General features: G+C 36.7%; 1 protein-coding gene across 1 annotated transcript in view; it reads left to right on the top strand.

Annotated features, from left to right (window-relative positions):
- Window positions 1-3,260: 3,260 nt before the first annotated feature.
- The window catches only part of AHR (aryl hydrocarbon receptor), a gene marked incomplete at both ends in the record, with an annotated part of 38,500 nt that continues 20,592 nt past the window's right edge, over window positions 3,261-21,168 (top strand). Inside the window, 2 exons of the mRNA XM_080700944.1 lie at window positions 3,261-3,325; window positions 14,803-14,990. Coding sequence (XP_080557070.1) covers window positions 3,261-3,325; window positions 14,803-14,990 — 253 coding nt within the window. The remainder of the gene's footprint in view (window positions 3,326-14,802; window positions 14,991-21,168) is intronic.

The raw sequence follows: 21,168 nt of genomic DNA, 5'->3' as shown, positions 1-21,168 counted from the left end.
ACTATAGAACTCTTCATTTCTTGGGGCTCAGTCCTAGGTATTCTTTTCTAGTACATTTATGCCTTACATGGCACTTCCATGCTCTGTCTACATGTACTTGACTTCTGAATTTGTCTCTAGCTTATATCACTTCTTTGCTTGGCCTACTGGACATCTCTTGGATGCTTCGAAAGCACCTCAAACATAAGAAGTATGAGGCTAGATTAAGAATTCCTACCCCCATTAGTGTATGCTATTATTTCCCAGGAATATACATAGTCCAGAAAACTATTTTTATTACATAGTTTTAAAAAATTATTGGTGCACTGTAATCATACATCATAATGATGTCCAGAGTTCTAGGGACAGACATGCACACAGCATTTGGTGAGCTTCCCCCAGCTCCTATCTTGCTCCCTCCCCTTCACTGTACATGATTCTGAGATTGGTATTGTTAATTCTGCATATGTACATAACACACATCCTGGATACCTGTTTTTCTTCATTGCCTACATATCTTCTTGTCTAATACCTCTCAAGTATTTATCAACTTTATTAATGTCTCCCTATTTCTACTCTTCACTCTAGAATCAACATTTATCACCTCTTCCCTGGGGTGCTGCAAGGGTTTCCTAAGGAGCATTGCTTCTAACTATACCACTTGACTTCTCCCTCTTTAATCAACCTCTCCTCTCCTCTCCTCTCCTCTCCTCTCCTCTCCTCTCCTCTCCTCTCTTCTCTCTGTACTAGGTTCTTAACCTAGTACATTCTATGTATGAGCTACACCCCCAGTTCTTTAAAAACAAAAGAAAAAAATATAAAACACGATGTCATTAAGTTTCTTATACTGGCTTTGAACTACCATTCTCTTATCTCAGCCTTCCAAATAATGGGACTACAGGCATGTACCACAGCATCCAGCTCATACCAAACTTCTTTTTATCTACCACACCTACTAATCTCCTTGACACCAGAGTATTATTACCTATACTGAATATTCTTTCCCTAGGTATTCCTGTTTAGACATCAACTCAATGATTTTCTCAGGAATACCTTCTTTTTTGCCCTGTTACATTTATGGGCATTCTCTATATCCTTCATTCCTGAGAACATGGTATATTTCTTCCCTTTTTTTTGCCACTCTCCAGCAGTAGCATGATTTCTGGCACAGAGTAGCTATTCCCACTCTATCTTTGAACAGATTAATATATGGAAGAGAATGACATTGTAATTAGCTAGGGAATCTGGAAGGGTGTGACATTTGAGCTGGACACTATCTTACTGTTATTATTGGTAAAGAGGTGGAAGGGAATAATTTGTGGATATTGTGGAGAACAAAATTCAATAGTATTTGTTAGGAGATGTAGATGTAATGATAGTGGAGTTCAAGATGATTTCTAGGTTGAGCTGAAGAATGGATCTGGAGAATGTTAGGGCCAAGGTGAGGACAGGTGAAGAATACCACAAGTTGAGTTTTAATGCACTGAATTTTAGGTGGCAAACTCACAAGCCTGACTGACAGGCTTGAAGATATTTTAAGAAGTAGGAATGGGTATGGTATGATATCTTCTAAGAATCTTCATCTTAATCTGAGTGCCCGCTGAGCCCCCACAAGCAAACATACTTCTCTGTACTACTGGTTAATAGCAGATAAAAAGTGAGAACTCTTGGATTCATTCTCAATTGTCCTCTCCAATCCCCTCATTCCTTATCTTTTTCTGTCATCTTCTATACATATTTATTCTCTTCTCTTAGCCCCACTGTTCCTTTCTTGGAATTTTACCTGAACTGCTACATAAGCTTCCTAACTACTCTGCTGTGTTCAGTCTCTCTCTCCTGTTTTCCAGCTTGCAACTCCCTTCCAGAGTTTACCAAGACACCAGAATGCCACTTTCCTGATCGTGTGTGTGTGTGTGTGTGTGTGTGTGTGTGTGTGTGTATTTACTTATTTTGCAGTACCAGGGATGGAACCCAGGGGCATTGTACCTCCAACCTACACCCCCAGCCCTAATTTTTAGTTTTTTCACTTCTGAAACAGGGTTTCACTGAGTTGTGAAGGGCCTCTCTAAGTAGCTGAGGCTGGCTGCGAAGAGCGCTGCCTCCAGAATGCTGGGATTACAAGCGTTTGCCACCACACCCAGCCCTGATCAATATTTTTAAAAGGCTTCTGCTACCCACAGAATAAAATATAGGCTTTTCATCATGGCTTTATGATTTGTTCATAGAATTCCTGAATATTATCTTTGGTTTTTTTTCTCTTCAACTCTACCAGACTTACTCCAACTCCGCTCTCCAATTATACCAGATTATTTAGAATCCCCCAACATTTCATTCCCTAAACATCCCCATGCTTCCTTCCTTCTAATACTAAAATCTGAGGAAATGATACTGTATTTTCTAGCATAAAGACACATTAAAAAAAAAGAAAAAGAAAAAGCCAAGAAGACTTCTTCCTAGCCTTCAGGTCTCCATTCACTTGTAGTTTTCCGAAGCCTTTCCCTGTAAAACATTCATAGTTCCACAGATCATCTGCCAGCTCACTATAATTCTTAACCAAGTTAGATGACTCACTATCAAAAGTGAAATTAAGCTCAGAGCGTGGCCTGTCTTGGATGTAGTCTAGCTACAAAGAACTCTGCCTAGGCATAACCTGTGCCACACCTCTAGCCCAGCTCTTAAACTCACCTAGACACCCTCCCCCGACCTCACGAAGATGGCGTCCTTACGTCCTACGTCATCACGTGTTCGGTGGAGGCGTGGCTCTCCAGGGAGATGTGGTGGGCGTGGCCCGACCCGGTGGGCGTGGCCTCGGTGGCTCGGGGCGGGGCGGGGCGCGGCTGGCGAGGGTCCGGGACGCTTCTGCTATTCGACCGGTGTGCGTGGCGGCGGGAGGCAGCGTCGGGGGCGTCCGCTCGACGCCCGGTCCCGGGAGCGTGTCGGGGGCTGCGGGCTCACACCGCGAGCAGGCTTGCCGCCGGACGGGAGCCGGTGGCCCCGGGGCTGGCGGCGGGCGGGACGCTCGGGGCACCGGGAAGCCCGGGAGCGGCGCGGCGCCTCCCTCCGCGGGCGCGGCAGCCCCAGGCCGGCTCCCGCGGCCCGGGCTCCTCCTCCCCGCCGCACCTCGGCCGCCCGGGGCGTGGACGGCACCTGCGCCTCGCGCTCGCTCGCGTCCCGCCCGGCTCCCGGCGCCCGGCCGCCGCGCACCTGGCCGCGCACCTGGCGTCCGAGCCCCGGAGGCCGGGCCGTCCGTGCGGGCGCGGGGCTGAGCGCAGCTGGGCACCATGAGCAGCGCCGGCGCCAACATCACCTATGCCAGCCGCAAGCGGCGGAAGCCGGTACAGAAAGCGTGAGTGTCCGCGGCGCCCACCCCGCCCCCAAATCCCCGCGAGCCGGGATTAGGTCCCCGCCCGCCCGCTCGGCCCTCGGTCCAGAGGTGAAGGCCACCGAGAGCCGAGGACCGCGATCCTCCCGTTTCCATTAAAAAAAAAAAAAAAAAAAATGCACCTCGGGGCACCAGGGCACCTTCTCATAATTGCAACTCCGTTCTCTCTTTTTTGATCCTAATTTTTCGACAACTCTTTAGTGCCTTGTGGGTCTCCTGGATTCGTTAGCAGAAACCTGTCTTGACATCTCTCCGGTCTAAATTTCCCCATGGGTTAGATTAGAGGACAGTTTTAATTCCTATAATTGGTAAGAAAGCTTGGTAGGGTGGGATGTTTTCAAGAACTAAACACGTGCAGTCTTGAAGGAAGGCGCCAAGTGCCTCTGAAGGTTTGCTTTTGGTTGTTGTTATTGTCCTTTAGACATTGGCTTTTGGTTGCGTGGTGTTGTTTACTTATTAGGCAGCATTTTCGTAGTGACCGTATCTGTGAGGTGTAGAGTGATGGGAAGAGACAGGAGTGTGCAGTGGGCAGGCAGAGTGGAGGGTTCCGATTCTTAAACACCTTTTGGGAAGCTTTCTTCTTTTGGAGTGGTTTTAGGGTCGTTAAGATAAAAGTTTCAGAACTTGATTTACGGAGAGAGAAGTTTTTATTCTTACTATCTGCCTGTAATTCCTTCTTCCCCCTTTTCAGAAATGTGTTAATTCTAACACTGTCATTACAAACTTGGACGTTTTGTTTGTTTGGGCGCAATATTTGTGTGAGATGGCAGATACTTAAAGCTTTTTTTTTTTTTCAGAAAAAGACATATCCTTTTGTGAGCTAGCTGTATTGATGTGTTATTTTGTTATTGTTTCTTTTTTTCATCAGCATTTTCAATTTCTTATCAATTTTAACAACACTTAAACATTTACTCAGAGGGATCGGAAATACTCATTTTATTTAAAATTTGACTTAACTGTCACTACTTTTGAACCCAGAAAAATAATAGCTCGAGATTTATACTGTATTTCTAGTGGCTAGTTTAAGAGTTTTATTATTCTATAATTTTAATTTACTTTGAGAATTTCAATTATCATAGGTTTTCCGATCTAGACTTATAAATTGACATTAGTTAAAGATGATTATCTATAAATAGACATTAAAATTTGGAAGTTAAAATATGGTACAGTTCCACAGATATATTGCTGAGTCAGCAACCTCCTGTTTTGGCAGTTCTGAGACATTGGTATGCAATACTTTTTATATTTGTAGAATGGCTTTGTGTATTAAAACGGTTGTCTAATTTGGCTTTGTTTTGCTGGTTAAAATTAAGAGGCTTTCCTCCAATGCTTGTTCCATGTATTTACTAACCAAATTATTTAGCATAATTTGTAACACAGGATCATGGGATATCTATCTATATATCTATATCATTTGAAGCCCTGATGGGTTTTTAAGATGTTAAGCTTTAATAATGTTATAAAGGGACATACATTGCTTTGTACACAGATGTAAATGACATTTATATTCATTAAAAAGTTTAATATTTTTGGCTTCTAGCCAATATATTTGTACTTCATACCTTTTAGTAATTCCTTATTAATCTGAATTTTATTTTATTTAGTTATTGTAGATGTTTATCTGATGTTTACTGAGCATTTGTTCTATAAGAAATGACTAGTGCTGGCATTTACATTATCAGGTGAAAGGGATACCCAGTAAGTTATTTTTAACTGAATAAAAAATGCAGTTAATCCAAGTTTACTCTAAGAATGAAGCAATTAAACTTAATAGTAAATTTCATATAATTTTGAGTTAAATTACTCTTTTGTGGCTCATTGGGAAAGATATTGTATGAGCTGAAAATGCCATCCAGATCTACTTAACTTTGACAACCCTTTAAGTTATAGCTATTTCATTTTATACCCAGAGAAAATGTACGATAGCATAATTATAGAACTGTTAAAATATTGATATTAAATATAAAATTTCATAAAAATTTGAAATAAAATAAGTGACATAATTTTAACTTGACGCTCTTTCAATCTTCAGTTGAATTTATTAAGCAAAATAAACTCCCTCTAGTGGCAGGCCTCATATTGGAAATTATCTTTATTAGTAGGCAATACATTTTAAATGTTACATTTAATTCCACTAAAGTATCCTGTATAGATTATGAATAGATGTTTCCATTCTTTTTGGAGTAATGAAAGTTAAGAAATAAACTGAAGCAACTTTACATCTAATCCATGTTCCTACCCTTCAAGAAGAAAATTTCAAAGATAAGGTTAGGAATAAATCTATTATAACTCTTAGAATGCTGTCCCAAGTTTAGTAAACCTGATCAAAAAAAGAACAAACATTCTTATTTAAATCCTGTTCTTTTATTCATTTTGGAGATGAAAGTGTTTCTATGTATTTGTTTAGTTACTTTGTCTCATGAAGAGAGTTGAAAAAACTGCTACAAAATTAAGAAGAATCACTCATAATAATTGAATGTGTTTTAAAGTTTTAGAAATACAGAAAAAGATTTAATATGATTTCAATTTGTCATATTTCTAAGAAGTTAGTTCTGAGTGGTGGCAAAAAGTTGGTGTTGAATAAATGGCATCTATACTTTAAGATGACACCATCAGTTGTCGTGATTAAGCCAGCCATCATGGGATGTCAGGACTGAAAATTACTTTTGAGCATCAGGCAGTCCTCTGTTAAAATTCATAGTGAGGAAATATTTGACTCTATTAACATACTGATATTAACATAAGTTGTTGTCTGTCTTGCTTTTCTTGTTAAATTTCATTTCATTCCCTTTAAACATCATGAACCTCATTCATATAAATAACTGAATTTTATATTATATAATTAAATGTTTCATTAAATGTTTCTTATAGATGTAGTATGATACCATTTTCTAAATAGCATCTGAAATAAAATATAGGTTGTCTCTGCTATTTACCTATTCCTCCATCTTCATTGTTCTCTCAGACAGCTTTAACTAGAGATCTTATATATTATAGTTATAGATATGCTCTTGCAAATTGTAGCTATGAAATACCTCAATATGTTTTTATAAGTAACATTAAATGGCAAAAAGAGGAAACCTAAAATCAAGAGCACTGAATGTAAAGTAAATGAAGGCTAATTTCCTCACTGTTGTCAAGTCTCTGATGAATAAAGTAGGACAGTCTGCTCCTACACTCTCAGTATCATAGAAAACTAACCGAAAAAAAAGCATTTTATAAATTGAAGACTGCTAAAGACACAGATGAGATGGAAACATAAGCTCCTTTCTTTAGATAGCTTTAGCTTATATTTTCACAGAACAATCAATTCTCCCATGAAACAGTAAGAGGCAGTATATGATTATGTTCTCAATTACAGATACAGTTAAAAACGTGCCACTTCACTGGTGAATGAACTTACATACCACATGCTTATTCAACTATTAGTTAAAGAAATTAGAAATTAAGCAGTTCTTTGACATCAGTACCTTAATATTTCCATGCTTTTTAATTTTTAAAAAATTTTTGGCATAGCGGCTTAATGTAACAAACATTGTATTAGCACTCACTTTGACTCAAACACTAAGCACGATGTTTTACATGCTCCATTTACTTTATAGTAGTGCTAAGGAAAAGGTATTGTTCAAGTTTTCTACATAGGGACCTGAGGTTCAGATTGAAAATTGGTCAGATGGTACAATGAAAAACCTGAGTTTTTCACCCAGGCCTCTTGGTTCCAAAGGCGTTCTTACCAGCTTCACAGCACTTTCTAGGTGAACAAGATCTGCGATGCATATGGTATAGCCATCTTGTCAGGATATCCTGCTGTTCATTCTTTCTCCTTAAATAGTATTGTGACTGAAATACATCATCTACCATTTCCCATTCATAATTTGTATTGCCCATCTTGTGCTTATATTCATTCCCCTGTAGAGTCTTTTCTTCCTCTCCTACTGATTTGCTACCTACCTATTCCTATTCCCTTAAAAGCTTTTTTTTTTTTTTTTTTGCAGTACTGAGGATGGAGCCCAGGGGCATTCTACCTCCAAGTGACATCCCCAGACCTATTTTTTTATTCTTTATTTTGAAACAGGCTCTCACTGAGTTTCAAGGTCCTCACTAAGTAGCTGAGGCTGGCCTTGAACCGTGATCCTCCTGTCTTAGCCTACCAAATGCTAGGGTTACAAGCGTGTACCACCATGCCCAGCTAAAAGCATTGTTTTTAATTGCTACATACTATTCTATTCCATAATTCATTTCACTTATCCATTTGAGAGGAAATTGTGTTTACTTCCAACCTTTCAGTATTTTAACTAGCATTTCACAGAACACCCTTGAGATATGTAGATTTGTATGCAAATTATTCATGTCTTTTGAAAGAATTCCTGTAATTGGAATTTTGGGCTAGAAAGGTAAGCATATAATTTTAAGAGTGAACCAAATATTATACACTCATAGTGTCACATTATGTTAAAAAATTGCTAATTATATTTTTATTGGCAGTCTATGGACCTGACTCTATCTTTTCTTTTTTGCTTAAGAAATACTGTTAACTTCACAGGTAAAAGAAGACAGAGAAGTAATTGAACTTATATGTTAGGATTGTATTTATGTGTGGTAGTAGAAATATATGGGTTTGCAGATTTTCTACTGGAGGAGTGTTCTTTACCTTTGAATGTGTTCTTTCTCATTTCGTTTAGTTAAATTTGTTCTTTTATATTTCTTAACTGAAATATTCTTTAAAAGTGTATTCCTATAAAATAATGCACACACATTTTAAATATATTCATTACGTACACAAACACATCGTGCTCTCAAATTTGGCATGTTAAGGCATTATCCTTTGACATATCGTTGTGGCAGTTAATAATTTTATCACTCCTTCGTCTGTCAACCTTCTCCTCTCGCCATCCTCACAATTTTGAATTAAATTTATTTTCAATATTTTATTATTTTTGACAATGCACTTTTGATTGCTGAGCTAAGCAGTATGCTACGGTTACATTTTCCTTCTAGTTCCAGGCCTTTGCTAACTTCTTTGCTTCCTGTTTTCCATCTTCATATTTATTTACATCTAGGTTTAGCTGTCTCATAGGCTGATTGGAGACAGGGTTTGTGTTCTTGTCCTTGTCTTATTTCAGCATGATTTTCTGAAGAACAAGGTAGTTGTAGAAAGCTATATATTCTCCCATTATGAAACTGGAAGTTTCCTGCTTCTGTTTAAGACCCGTTTTAGATACACACATCTTTATCTCAGCATCTGAAGCATCACTCTTCTCACCTCTGTTACTCAGGAATACTATCTTATGCTTGATGTGTTTTGTTACAGAAGGCTTTTCTTCCTAGTAGAAAAAGTAAGCGCTTTAAAGACAGGGTTGTCTTTCTTTTGTCATGTAGCTTCACAGCTTCCTAGCACCATGTACATATTAGGTATTTGAGATGTACTAATTTAACAGTTGTTCACCACTTAAAATTTTTCTATTCATATTGTAGTAAGTGTGGTATAATATTTATATAGATTCAAGGGATAACACTTTTTAAAAAGCACATACGCATAGAAAAGGAAAAAAAGAGGACATTCATAATATTTTTTTAATTGTGGAAAGAATAGTGCCTTCTAGGGCATATTTAATTTTTGTGGTTTATATTGCTAATGTATTGTTACAGAAACTGTGCTGCTTATACCTCATGGTCTCTCCTTACATATAGCAAACAGGGACCAAAGACTCCATAACAGATGGAAAACAGCCGACAGGACAGTGGTAGGAGAATTCCGACTTGCTTAAAGTGGCTTCCAACCAGAATTCTCAGAAGTTCTTACAGATTTTGAGAGTGTTTGTTGGCTTATTTATTTGTCTATTTTGATTTTTTGTCTTTTTTTGTTGTTGTTGGTTGTATTTTGCTTCATACAGGGAAGTAAAATACCTACCTATACTGAGCCTAATAATGAAATTTGACCATATTTATGACATACATCACCTCTGTAATATTATACTAAGCACATAATTTGTGATTTTAAACATTCAAAATCCTCATTCAGACAAGTAAGTATGTTCTGAAACTGAGTAGAGGAAGTGAAAAATTATGAAGAGGTGGGCTTTACCTGAGTATTGTGGCACACACCTGTAAACCCATTATTTGGGAGGTTGAGACTGGAGGATCACAGGTTCTAGGCTAGCCTCGGCAACTTAGCCGAGGCTCTCTGCAACTTAGTGAGACCCTGTTTCATTTAAAAAAATATTAAAATAGGGCTGGGGGTATAGTTCAGAGGTAGAACACACCTGGGTTCAGTACCCAGGATCATAAAAAAAAAAAAAAAAATTTAGAGGGATTGAATTGAGAAACACTCAGCATTCCCTTGCTGGTCAAGGGAGAGTATAGTATGCACTAAAAAGGGAGCACCCAAGTTATAGGAAATCTAAATAGAAACATTCAGGTTCAGGGATTGCAAATAAAGATATTTGTAATTATTGGTAGATAGGCGGATGCAGTGGGAATAGATTGAATCATCCAGAGGAGAGAGCTAATAGAGCAAGATCAGTACTCTTAGGAGGTCATCTCTTTTTACAAAATGTCACTTTAGCCAGGTGTGGTGGCTCATACCAGTAACCCCAGTACTTGAGAGGCTTAAATAGGAGGATCACAGGTTCAAGGCCAGCCTCAACAATTTAGTGAGGCCCTCTGCAACTTAGTGAGACCCTGTTTCAAAGTAATAAAATAACATAGAGCCCCTAGGTCCAATTCACATTACCACAAAAGAAAAAAAGAAAGGAAACGTCAATTTAGTTATATAGGATTACTGAAACTGTATCTTTGCATATCATTTTCTGGTTTTATGATAGATATTATATAGAATATTTACAGCTACATTAATTTATGGCCAAATTAAATTGTTGTTTTTTTTCTACTTTGCTTCAAGCATCAGGTACAAATGATGGCTAACAGACATTTTAGGTTGGGATGCTAAAAGGCTATAAATAAAGCAGTCAGAGTGGCATTGGCACACTATTGGACCTGTTACCACCAGTGGTTTTCTTTGTGCACGGTTTCTAAAATGGAACCATGGCATGGAGTCAGAAAGAGCCTTGATTTCACAACAATTTTGGTTGACAGGTTGGGGCAGGATTTTTGAGGTTAAGATTTTAAAAAAACAATAGTAAGTTGCTTCTTTGCCTCACTGATATCTTATGGCCTATTTCAGGAGATGTCTGAACTCCACATCTCCCAAATCTAATTTTATAGGGATGTTCAACTATAATTAAAATGTAGCCTTTTTTATTTTCATGTATAGTGAAAACAATATAAAAGTAAAAGTAAGTATAATTTAAGTAAGTTAGTATCCTCTATTTGTAATTATTCTGTGCATTGTTCATACATATGAGTATATCTGAAATATTTTCACAAAATATTACTTTAGCTTTAACGATCTGATAGTTTAAAAGCTTCAAATGCAGCCAATTGTGGAGGCACATGCTTGTAATTCCAGTATTTGGGAGGCTGAGAAAGGAGAATTGCAAGTTTAAGGACAGCCTCTGCAACTTAGACACCGTTTCAAAAAATAAAAAGAGCTGGGGGTGTAGCTTAGAGACATAAGCTCCCTGGATTCAACCCCTAGCACCAAAATAAATAAATAAAAATACAACACACACACACACACACACACACACACACACACACACACACTTAGTCTGAATTGCTGTGTCCAGTGAGAATTTCTCAGCCCAGATGTATTTAATTTCTCTGTAAATGTGACTTTCTTCTGTGGCTGTCAGTTACACTATCCTAGTTATTTTCTTGTCTGTCTGATATCCCACCTCGGTGATAACTGATAGCATACACACTCCTACCTGTACCTTCCTCAACCTTGTACCTTAATGGTCCTGTCACTCAAGCATCTTTTCTCTTTATTTGGTATCATATCTCCCATTGGGAACTTCAGCTGACCCTAGGGGCAGTCAACCTCCAAGTTACATCCACAGCCTTATTTTAATTTTACTTTTGAAATAGGGTCTCAGTAACTTACTGCATGCAGGCCTCAGACCTGCAATCCTCCTATCTTAGCCTCCCAAGTACTGAGGTCACAGGTGCGCTGCACCACACCCAACTCTGTAGTTGTGTTTTTAAGCTATAAATCCCAGAGTCATTGCAACCTCTCTTCAGTCATGCTTTCCTCCTGTTACTTTCCATATGGAGTCAGCATGGTTTTTATTTGAGTCTGACTTAAGCCTCTCTTCAAGCCTGTCCTTTATTACCACCCTCATCGTCAATTACTGCCTTTGGCCAGGCTCTGATCATTTCTTTTCCAAACACTTCTGACCAGAAATCATGAATTGAGAGTCTACACTGTATCGAGTGTTACACTCGGCACCGAGGATGCAAAAGTGATTATTTTACACAGAAATAAGAGCAACAAACAAGTATATACAATTAGGTTACTTAACACTTAACATTTGGAAATCCAGTGGCATGCTAAATATTCCATAAGGAACATGATAATACATTAGAGATATGGAGAGTTTTATATTGTGTAAAGAAATAGCCTTGGAATCTGTTACAGGGTTGAGTACTACAAAAAGCCCGCCCTCGATAGGCAGTAGTGCCACATGGAGGAGGACTTTTAAGTTGCTGGTTATTTCCCTCTGTACCTTATCAGTCTGTCTTCTTTAATGTTTGTGTTACTCTCTTCTCAGTATTTCAGAATCATTACTGGAAAGCCAACAAGAGTGCAGGATTGGATTGTATATACATTTGCAATTTATGTAGTTATTTGTAAGAATATTTCTTAATTTAATGGTTGTACAAAATATCTATATAAGATACACAGAAACATGGAGCAGAGTAATCCGTTATAAGGCAGGTCAATTCTTGAGTGGAGATTTGAAGGAGACAGAATTAGGAGTTTTCCTGAAACCACCAAAGTATATGTTTAAATTATAATAAATTTCTTAGCTTTGGGGTATAATGGGCAAGGAAGACTTTGTCTAGAGAAAAAGGCAGCCCAAGCCCAAGGCATAGGGGAGAGGTTAGAAAGGTCCTGAAAGGTTTTGTATGTTGAGTTATGGAACATAGACAATCCAGAGATACCAGAAGGTTTTAATCAGAGGAGGAACATGGTCAGACTTGTATGTTAGAAAGTTCTGATGAACCTGGGTGCGGTGGCGCACGATTGTAATCCCCACACTTGGGAGGCGGAGACAGGAGGATCGCGTAGGATTGAAGCGAGCCGCGCTGGCTTAAGAGACCCTGTTTCCAAATTAAAAAAAAAAAAAAGTATAAAATAGGTCTGGGAGTGTAGCCCAAGTTAGAGGGTTTCACCAGGAACCCCAGTACAAAGAAAGGAAAGAAAGGAAGGAAGGAAGGAAGGAAGGAAGAAAAGAAATCTGATGGTAGAATTCTAACATTAGTGAACCCTGTCCTTCTTTTTATGTTATCTATCACCAAGGTCAACTTGGTAAAATACAGGACCCCAGCTCAAAGCTGAAGAGAAATTCGAGATACCAAAGTCTAGTTTGCTACGGTGCCTTTGAGAAGGCTTGCTGTTTCCTCCATTTTGAACATTTGTACATTAGATGGCTCCCTCCTTCATTTCATACATGTCTGTACTAGAACATCACACCAAAGACTTTCCTTGGCTATCAGAACCCATACCACCTTCACTCCATATTTCACTTTGTTTTTTTAACATGCCCTAGCTGGAAAAGCTATATGTTTATTTCTGTCCTCCACCTGGAATGTTAGTTCTGTGAGAATAGGAGCTTTTGTATGTTTCGTTTACTGCTACGTGTTCCATACCCGGCACAGAGGTATTTGCTCACTGTGTGTTGAAGAATGTGGCCCCAGCCTTCTTTTTTTCTCTTTCCACCTGTGCTTCACACTTAAGACAGGAAACTTCTCCTAGTGCCTCATCCCCCAGCTCTGCCTCCTCAGGAAACCTTCTTCATCTTTTAGGACCCATCCCAGGTACTACCTTTAAAATATTTTTCAAGTAGTTTCTCCTTTTACTTAGCTCCCATAATACTTTTTGAATATGTAAGAGAGTATTTCCTAGGCTGTCTAGGACATGATAGATATGAATAGGTATTTGTTAACAAGTTATGAATTAAACAGTAGAGAATTGTATAATGAGATGGACAAGCTTTATAAGCGGAGGTTGAAATTCTGTTGGCTAGTTGGAGAAATGCAGTAATAAGGTGTGACTTGAATTTCATTATCAGTGCAGCATAGTAGGAGAAAATAACCAGAGAAACAGGTACCAGTTTCTACTAAATATGCAATGGTACAGTCTAGAGAAAATACTGACTTTTATCTGTATACCACTTTACTATTAGTTATAAGAATAACTAAAGAATTAGTTATTCTTTCTTAAGAGAATAATAGAGAAATATAGAAATAAAGTGCTTAAAATTACTTCTTAGGGACAGTGTAATAAACATTAAAATTCTATATTTAATTTTCATCATAATTCTACATAAATTATTTCTTCTAACAAGTAGCATTGCTAAACAGTAATGAAAGCAAGGGTTACCACAACAAAAATAATCAGTTAACCTCTAACATTTGTCATTCAACAAATATAAGTCCAAATTTATTCTTATTTTAATATCTGAGGATCATCTTAGATGGCTGAAGGCTCATTCTCGAATATGAGGAGAGCTTGGGAATTATTACTAATGGGATGAAAGTATATAAGTAATTATAGGAAGCTGAGGAAGATAAAGATAAATTCTTAATTTTTTTTTGCTTATCTACAATATAAATGATGCTGAGATGCCTTTTGTAGAAGATAGCAAAAAAAGTATGATTTTCACATATTTTACTCTAGATTTATTCTTTGTTCTTTAATAATGACTCTGGTTGCAGGAGAAATGAATCCTAGTTGACTTGTCAACTGGGACTTAGTACATTGCATATGTATGAAGTATATGGGAGAATTTTTATAAAATATATTTTGCAAGCTGGGCGTGGTGGCATGTGCCTGTAAAACCAGTACTCGGGAGGCTGAGACAGGAGGATCACAGCTTCACAGCCATCCCCCTCTAACTAGTGAGGCCCTCTTAACCTAGTGAGACCCTGTTTCAAAATAAAGAATAAAAAATAGGGCTGAGGGTGTAGCTAAAATGTAGAATGCCCCTGGGTTCCCTCCTTAGTATCACAAATATATGTGTGTTTATGTATGTATGTATGTATGTATGTATGTATGTATATATATGTATGTGTATATATATATATATATAGCATTTACTTATGATTATTTCATTAGCTTTTTAATAAAACATCATGAATTTTATTCCATTCTCTTGTTTTTCTTAATTAAGACATGAAAGGAAGATTTGGGAAAGATTTATATAAGTCGGTTTTTAAAGTTTGTAATACTAGAGAAATATTTGGGAGCTGTTATAAGGCAGTATAAGTGTTTACTTTCTGCTTTTTAAGGATTTTTATGGTATTTTGTTTTTCAGAGTAAAGCCAATCCCGGCTGAAGGAATCAAGTCAAATCCTTCCAAGAGACACAGAGACCGACTTAACACAGAGTTGGACCGCTTGGCTAGCCTGCTGCCTTTCCCACAAGATGTTATTAATAAGTTGGACAAACTTTCGGTCCTCAGGCTCAGTGTCAGTTACCTGAGAGCCAAGAGTTTCTTTGATGGTATGATAGCAGGGTTTGCTTTTCTTACAGTAACTTACAAAATACTTACATTAAGTATAGCTTTTTTGGTGTTGATAACTATAAAAATTAGCAGTATGTGAAAAAATCTTGTTTATTACTATATAGTCAAATTTAAGTGACAAGAACAAATTTCTAATAATTCCTAAAATCAGTTTTTCAGTTTTATTCTTCATTCGGAGCCACTGAAATGATATATACTATCACTATTTGAAAAGCATATATTTAGAAGTTATTCTCTAATTACATATGTTTAATTTAGGTTCTTCTAATTCAGTTTTTTATACTTTTATTAGTGCATTGTAGTTACATGTCACAGTGTGATTCAAAGTGATACAAACATAAGCACATATGGCAAGAAAAGAACACCCATTAGTACTGGGATAGATGAGGGCTGGATTTTCTTTTCTTATGGTTATGTCATTTCTTTTATCCTTTCAAAATACTTCTAATTCTTTATATTAATGTATGGTTACCGCAAAAAAAAATAAGTAAAGTTTTTTTCTTTGATTGAAAGAGTTCTTAAGTATGGGAGTCAACAGAATTGGGTTTCATTCTCCACTGTGCCAGTGACAAACTATTTGACTTTGTCCACCCAGGTATATCCTGTACCTGTTACTCCACTGTGAAGGCTGGGCTTTTGAGCTCAGTGCGTGGTGATATGTGTAACCTTTTAGTCATACAGCATTTCATCATCATAGAGTATTTTAAGTGGAAGTTTTTGGTTGAAAATAATATCTCATTTTTTGCACACGAAATAATTGCTTAATGTTTCACTTATATCTTCATTAATTAAAACTAGACTTTTGTTTGTTTTGGGTACTGGGGATTGAACTAAGGGGCATTCTACCTCAGATCTACACCCCCAGCCCTATTTTTTTATTCTTTATTTGAAATAGAACCATTGAGTTGCAAAACTAAGTATCTGAGGTTGGTCAGGAAGCCAGATCCTCCTGTCTCAGCCTCCCAAATGCTGGGATTACATGCATGTACCACCACGCCCTGCTCAAAACTAGATTTTTCTTAAGGAAATGGTCTTGTTAAAATGTAATATATTAAACCATAGCAAAGGAATTACTGGTAAAAGTCCCCATGGCCTACATCAGTGCTGCATAAACTTCAGCTTATTTGCAGTCACCTGGGGATTTTGTTCACATGCATTCTAATTGAGTGGGTGTGGGCGTGGCCAGAGACTGTTCCCAGCAAGCTCTCAGATGATGCTGACAGTGCTGGTCTCAGTCACTAGCCACTCAGACAACATATTTGCAGATACTTGAATTTGTAATTCACATTTAGAATATTGCAAAACAGTTTTCATTTAGATATGTTTACATCATTTGATGTGTTTAGTCTGGGCATCTTTTCATTTGTTTGCTTGCTTGTATGCTTTTTCTTTTGGACAAAAGCCATGTAGTAGTATAACACAGTGGTCTATGCATTATACACTGATTTGAGAGGAGAGATTCTAGGGAAGGTTATATATTTGTTAAGTTTCATAATTTTCTCTTATCTGTATGAAGCATCTGTAATTTTTAAGTTTCATCTTACCAAACTCTTCATTTTGGAGATGGCTTATGCAGTACACAGTGATGTATCTATGAGTGTGAGTTATGTGCTATATAGTCTTTTTTGATAGAGTTAAAACTAGAACTCAAGTAACTGGGTTTCTTATATTGTGTTTTTCTGACTGTATCTTAATTACTTCTCTTGTCTAGAAACTCTTATATAGCAGTGCTCTGAAGACTTTCCCTTAGATCTAGTTTAATGAGTATAGTCCCCATTCAAGCATCATCATCATCCTTTAGGGCCTCACCACTGACCTAGGGAATCCTAAACAGGCCGTGGAGCTATTTGTATAGTGAGGTTTTGAAATCACTGCTGTAGAGTGTAACCTGGAGCCCACACCCAGCAACGTGGAATTCTCTTCTGAACATTAGCATTTCTTCACTCGTTATGCTCCCTGCTTGACTATGGGGAGGGGATTCAGTGGCATATAATATATCATCTTCACCCTTAGATAAAAAGTTTCTATTCAAGTAATGAGTAATCATACAATCTTATTAGAGAGGGAATTCAAGTTTCACTTTCACGATAAATATTTTTCCAAGAAATTACATTTTTAGCCGGGCGTGGTGGCACATGCTTGAATGCCTAGTACTTGAGAGGCTGAGACTGGAGAATCGTACAAGTGTGAAGCCAGCCTCAGCTACTTAGTGAGGCTCTCAGCAACTTAATGACACCCTGTTTCCAAATAAAATATAAAATAGGTCTGGAATTGCAGCCTTGAAGTAGAAAGCCCCTGGGTTCCATCCCCAGTACCATGAAAAAAAAGAAAGAAAGAAAGAAAGAAATTGCATCTTTATTGTAAGCTTAAATAATCTTACTTAGATGGGTGGCTATAGTCCTTTGATAAAGATTTATTGACTTGAGTCAATTTACTCTTCCATTTCCCAATCCTTCATAAAGGGGAACCCAACTATATATGTTTAAAGGAGAAAAAAAAATGTAGATTCTTCCCTACTTATAGAAATAATGGAACAGAATGAAGTTGCTTATATAACCAGTGCAACACTTAATTACTAACATAATTACTATCCTCGAGTCAGATAAATACGTGTGTGAAAACACAAATATGCACACATATTTTGTGTGAGTATTATATATGTGTGTATATAAACATATACACATGAACTAACATATATGGATGATTAGATATGTGTCATGTTATTGAATGCCACAATAAAGGAGATATCCAAAATCTACCTTATAAAGAATGTTATAGTGTAACTGGGCTTATCATGAAGTTCCTACATATTTAAAAGTATTTTCCATCTCTTCCTTAGTTTCTTTTTATTCTAATTTGGTGTATTTGATAGTAGGATATCGTTGCCTATTTGTGTCATTCCCTCATCAAGTACATTTAGTTAGTGGTTCCAGACACCAGTGTGTGTAAGATTTACCTGGAAAGCTTATCAAAATGCACATTGTAGGGCATGCTTCTTATATATTGATTTAATACATTTTATGTAAAACCTAGGAATTGATATTTTAACAAACTTGCAACAGAGTCTACCACAGAGCCTGGCTTTGGTTATCCTTAAATAGTTTAAAAAATTATTTGTTTTGCCTTCAGAAGGAAAAATCTAAACATATATAATTTTAGGAAGACTATAAATGTGTTTGCTTGGGTTTCAGTGCTGTGTATATATCCTAAGTAGTACCTTCAGTTGTTCAATACAGGAATATAGAGTTAGATGGAAGGTAAGGGAGAAAATTTTATGAAAAACAAAATGATCCCAAAGTCTTCTCTAGACAACCAGAATACATAGAGAACAAAATTTGGAAGATAACCCTTAAGAACTGAATAAATGCTAAATGCAAGCTAGGAGACTTGGAGCATGCAGTGCTTAGGATTTTTGTGCACAGTTAGACCCCCCTCCCCCCCACACACACTGTTAGGGAAACAGTATGGCAAAGAGAAGGGAAGCTCAAAATGAATAACAGGATGCAAACAGGGGGTGTGTAGATTCCTGCGGAAAGAACAATATAAACGAGTAATCATACAATCTTGTTATAAAAAGGAAACTCAAGTTTTACTATAACAATAGATATTTTTCCAAGAAAATACACCTATTTATTGCAAGTTTAAACAATCCAACTTGGATGGATCTTCTTAAATTTTGGAGCTGTGATTATATTGCTATGGCTGTCTGAAAAGCAGTGTTTAAATTGTAAGTGTAGCGGTCATATTTACTCATTTGTAATTAATTGAAAGATTCTAAAATATAACTACCACATACCTGAGCAGATCTTAATCATTTTTTGAAGTTTGAAGCAGTTTATTTGATACTGTTTAGCTACTAAGCTCAGTTATCTCATTATTTCTGAAATGGAAAGTATTTTAAAAACTTAAATAACTTAATGAATGTGATCAATAGTAGTTTATAGAGACTAGGATTGAGTGATTGCAATTTATCACTTGAAATTAGTTAATATTAAGAGAAAGAATTGTTTCCTTCTATATGGTGTCACTTACAGTTGTCAAACAATAGATGTTGGATTTATTGACCAGTCTACCCCTTTATTCGCAGAGAAATTTAAGCAAGTACTAATTCTTAAGGTTTATTTTTCTTTTTACTACCATTAAGTATGGCTGGCAGGTCTGAGTTTCTAATTCCAAAGTCCTATGTTTGCAACTGTCAAAGGAATTGATTTTCTGGTTATTTTCAAAACCATGTACTATAGGGAAACATCAGAGTTTTGATTCAGTGGGCTTGATATAATCCCAATTTTATAAAGTATAGTTATTTTTTAGTTCATGAAATCTAAAAATATAGATGAAATGGGCATGGTGGTACATGCCTATAATCCCAATATTTAAGAGGCTGAGTCAGGAGAATTGTAGGTTCAAGGACAACCACAGCAATAAAGTGAGATTCAACAACCTAGCAAGACCTTGTTTAAAAAAAAAGAGTGAAAGACTGAGAGTATAGGAGTATATGTGAGAGAAAGAATGCTTCTGGGTTTAACCAAACAAATACAAATGACAGTTTACTTATTAAATGTGAGTCTTACTTATTCCAGGTAATGTTAAATATGAAGTTAGATATGATCTAGCATTTTTTGAACTTATTGTTTATTGTGGGTCTTTGTAGACTTTATTTTAAATAAATCACAAGTGCTCTTTTTCTTGGTCTTCCTTTTGCAGACTCTGGCATTGTGCATTCTCAGTTCATTGGGCTTTGAAAGAGCTATTGTGTTTATTCATCTTCAGCTTATGCATTTGGCTGACTTTCAGTCTTGTTTTGATATCTCTTTAAACCAGGACATGATTCTTGAAAATATATTTATTGCCAAGAATAAGCTTGAATGAGTAATAAGAATGAGTTAAATAATAAAGCACTCTTAAGGACTGATGTTTCATAAAGTCTAATGGATTTGTACATCTCTGCTTTCATTCATGGATATTTTATAATTTCATATACTTTGCTATAATTTTTGAATTACACAGAACTGTAGAGTAGTATGCCAAGTAATTTACAGAAGTCTTAGTATCACAGCAAATGTGGTTTTTTAATTCTAGGAATATCTCAAGTAGGTTTGTTTGCATAACACTTTAGCACATTCAAAACTGTTAAGTAAAATGATTTTTTGTGTGGTTCATTTGCCCATAGGAATTTTCATCTTAGATTGCAATTTAACTGAGTATTTTTTTTCCTGAATTCACATTCTAAAGCACAGAAGTCTATAAGATTCACAATAACTTCCATAGCTAAAACTAGGTAAATCTAGAATTCTTTTAGATTTTAATTTATGGACTTTAACAAAATCCAAGTAGATTTAATCATGGATGAATAAAAACAATAAGAGAGTATTCATATTGGGTGAGTTTTTAAATCTTGACTCTGACATTTAATATTATGACCTTTGTTTTTGTGTATGGTACTGGGGGTGGAACCCAGGGGCTTTTCTACATCTGGGCTATACTCCCAGACCTATTTTATACTTTATTTGGAAACAGGGTCTCACTAAGTTGTTGAGAGCCTCACTAAGTGGCTGAGGCTGGCTTCAAACCTGTGCAATCCTCCTGTCTCAGCCTCCCAAGTACTGGGATTATAAGCGTGTACCACCACACCCGGCTATTATGACCTTTTGGGATTACAGAGTCAATCGGTCTTTTCCTCAGATATCCCAGTATATATTATATGATTCATTAGAATGTATGAATAAATCTAATACTTGATAATTTTATATACTTTCATTCCTGAATATTTTGTTTACATTGACAAGTATTTAAAAATCACAGTGACACATACCTATCTAAGATTCAGATTGAACCTAAGCTGGTTGCATTGTGCATTGCAAATATTGCTTTCTTTCTACCTTTTAAACTTTCTGATTAATGAATTTCTCTTTGATTGTAACCTCATGTCACATGGTTCTAGTATCCTTGATGTTTGACCAAGAATAATTCTAGTTAGTTGTAAATTTATTTCTTTAGCTTTCTTTTTTTGATTTTTAGGAAAGACTGCCATTAGGATGGTAAAGCCAGCCAAATTTCAACAATGTTTTTTAAATTTATAGACATTCATATGTCTAGAGTTTTCTTTTTTATCTTTTTTGAGGCATATGTAAACTGGATAATGGAAGTACACATCTT

Source organism: Muscardinus avellanarius (genome assembly GCF_963383645.1).
Source record: "Muscardinus avellanarius genome assembly, chromosome: 9".
Taxonomy (NCBI): Eukaryota; Metazoa; Chordata; class Mammalia; order Rodentia; family Gliridae; genus Muscardinus; species Muscardinus avellanarius.
This window is presented reverse-complemented; position numbering and strand designations above follow the sequence as displayed.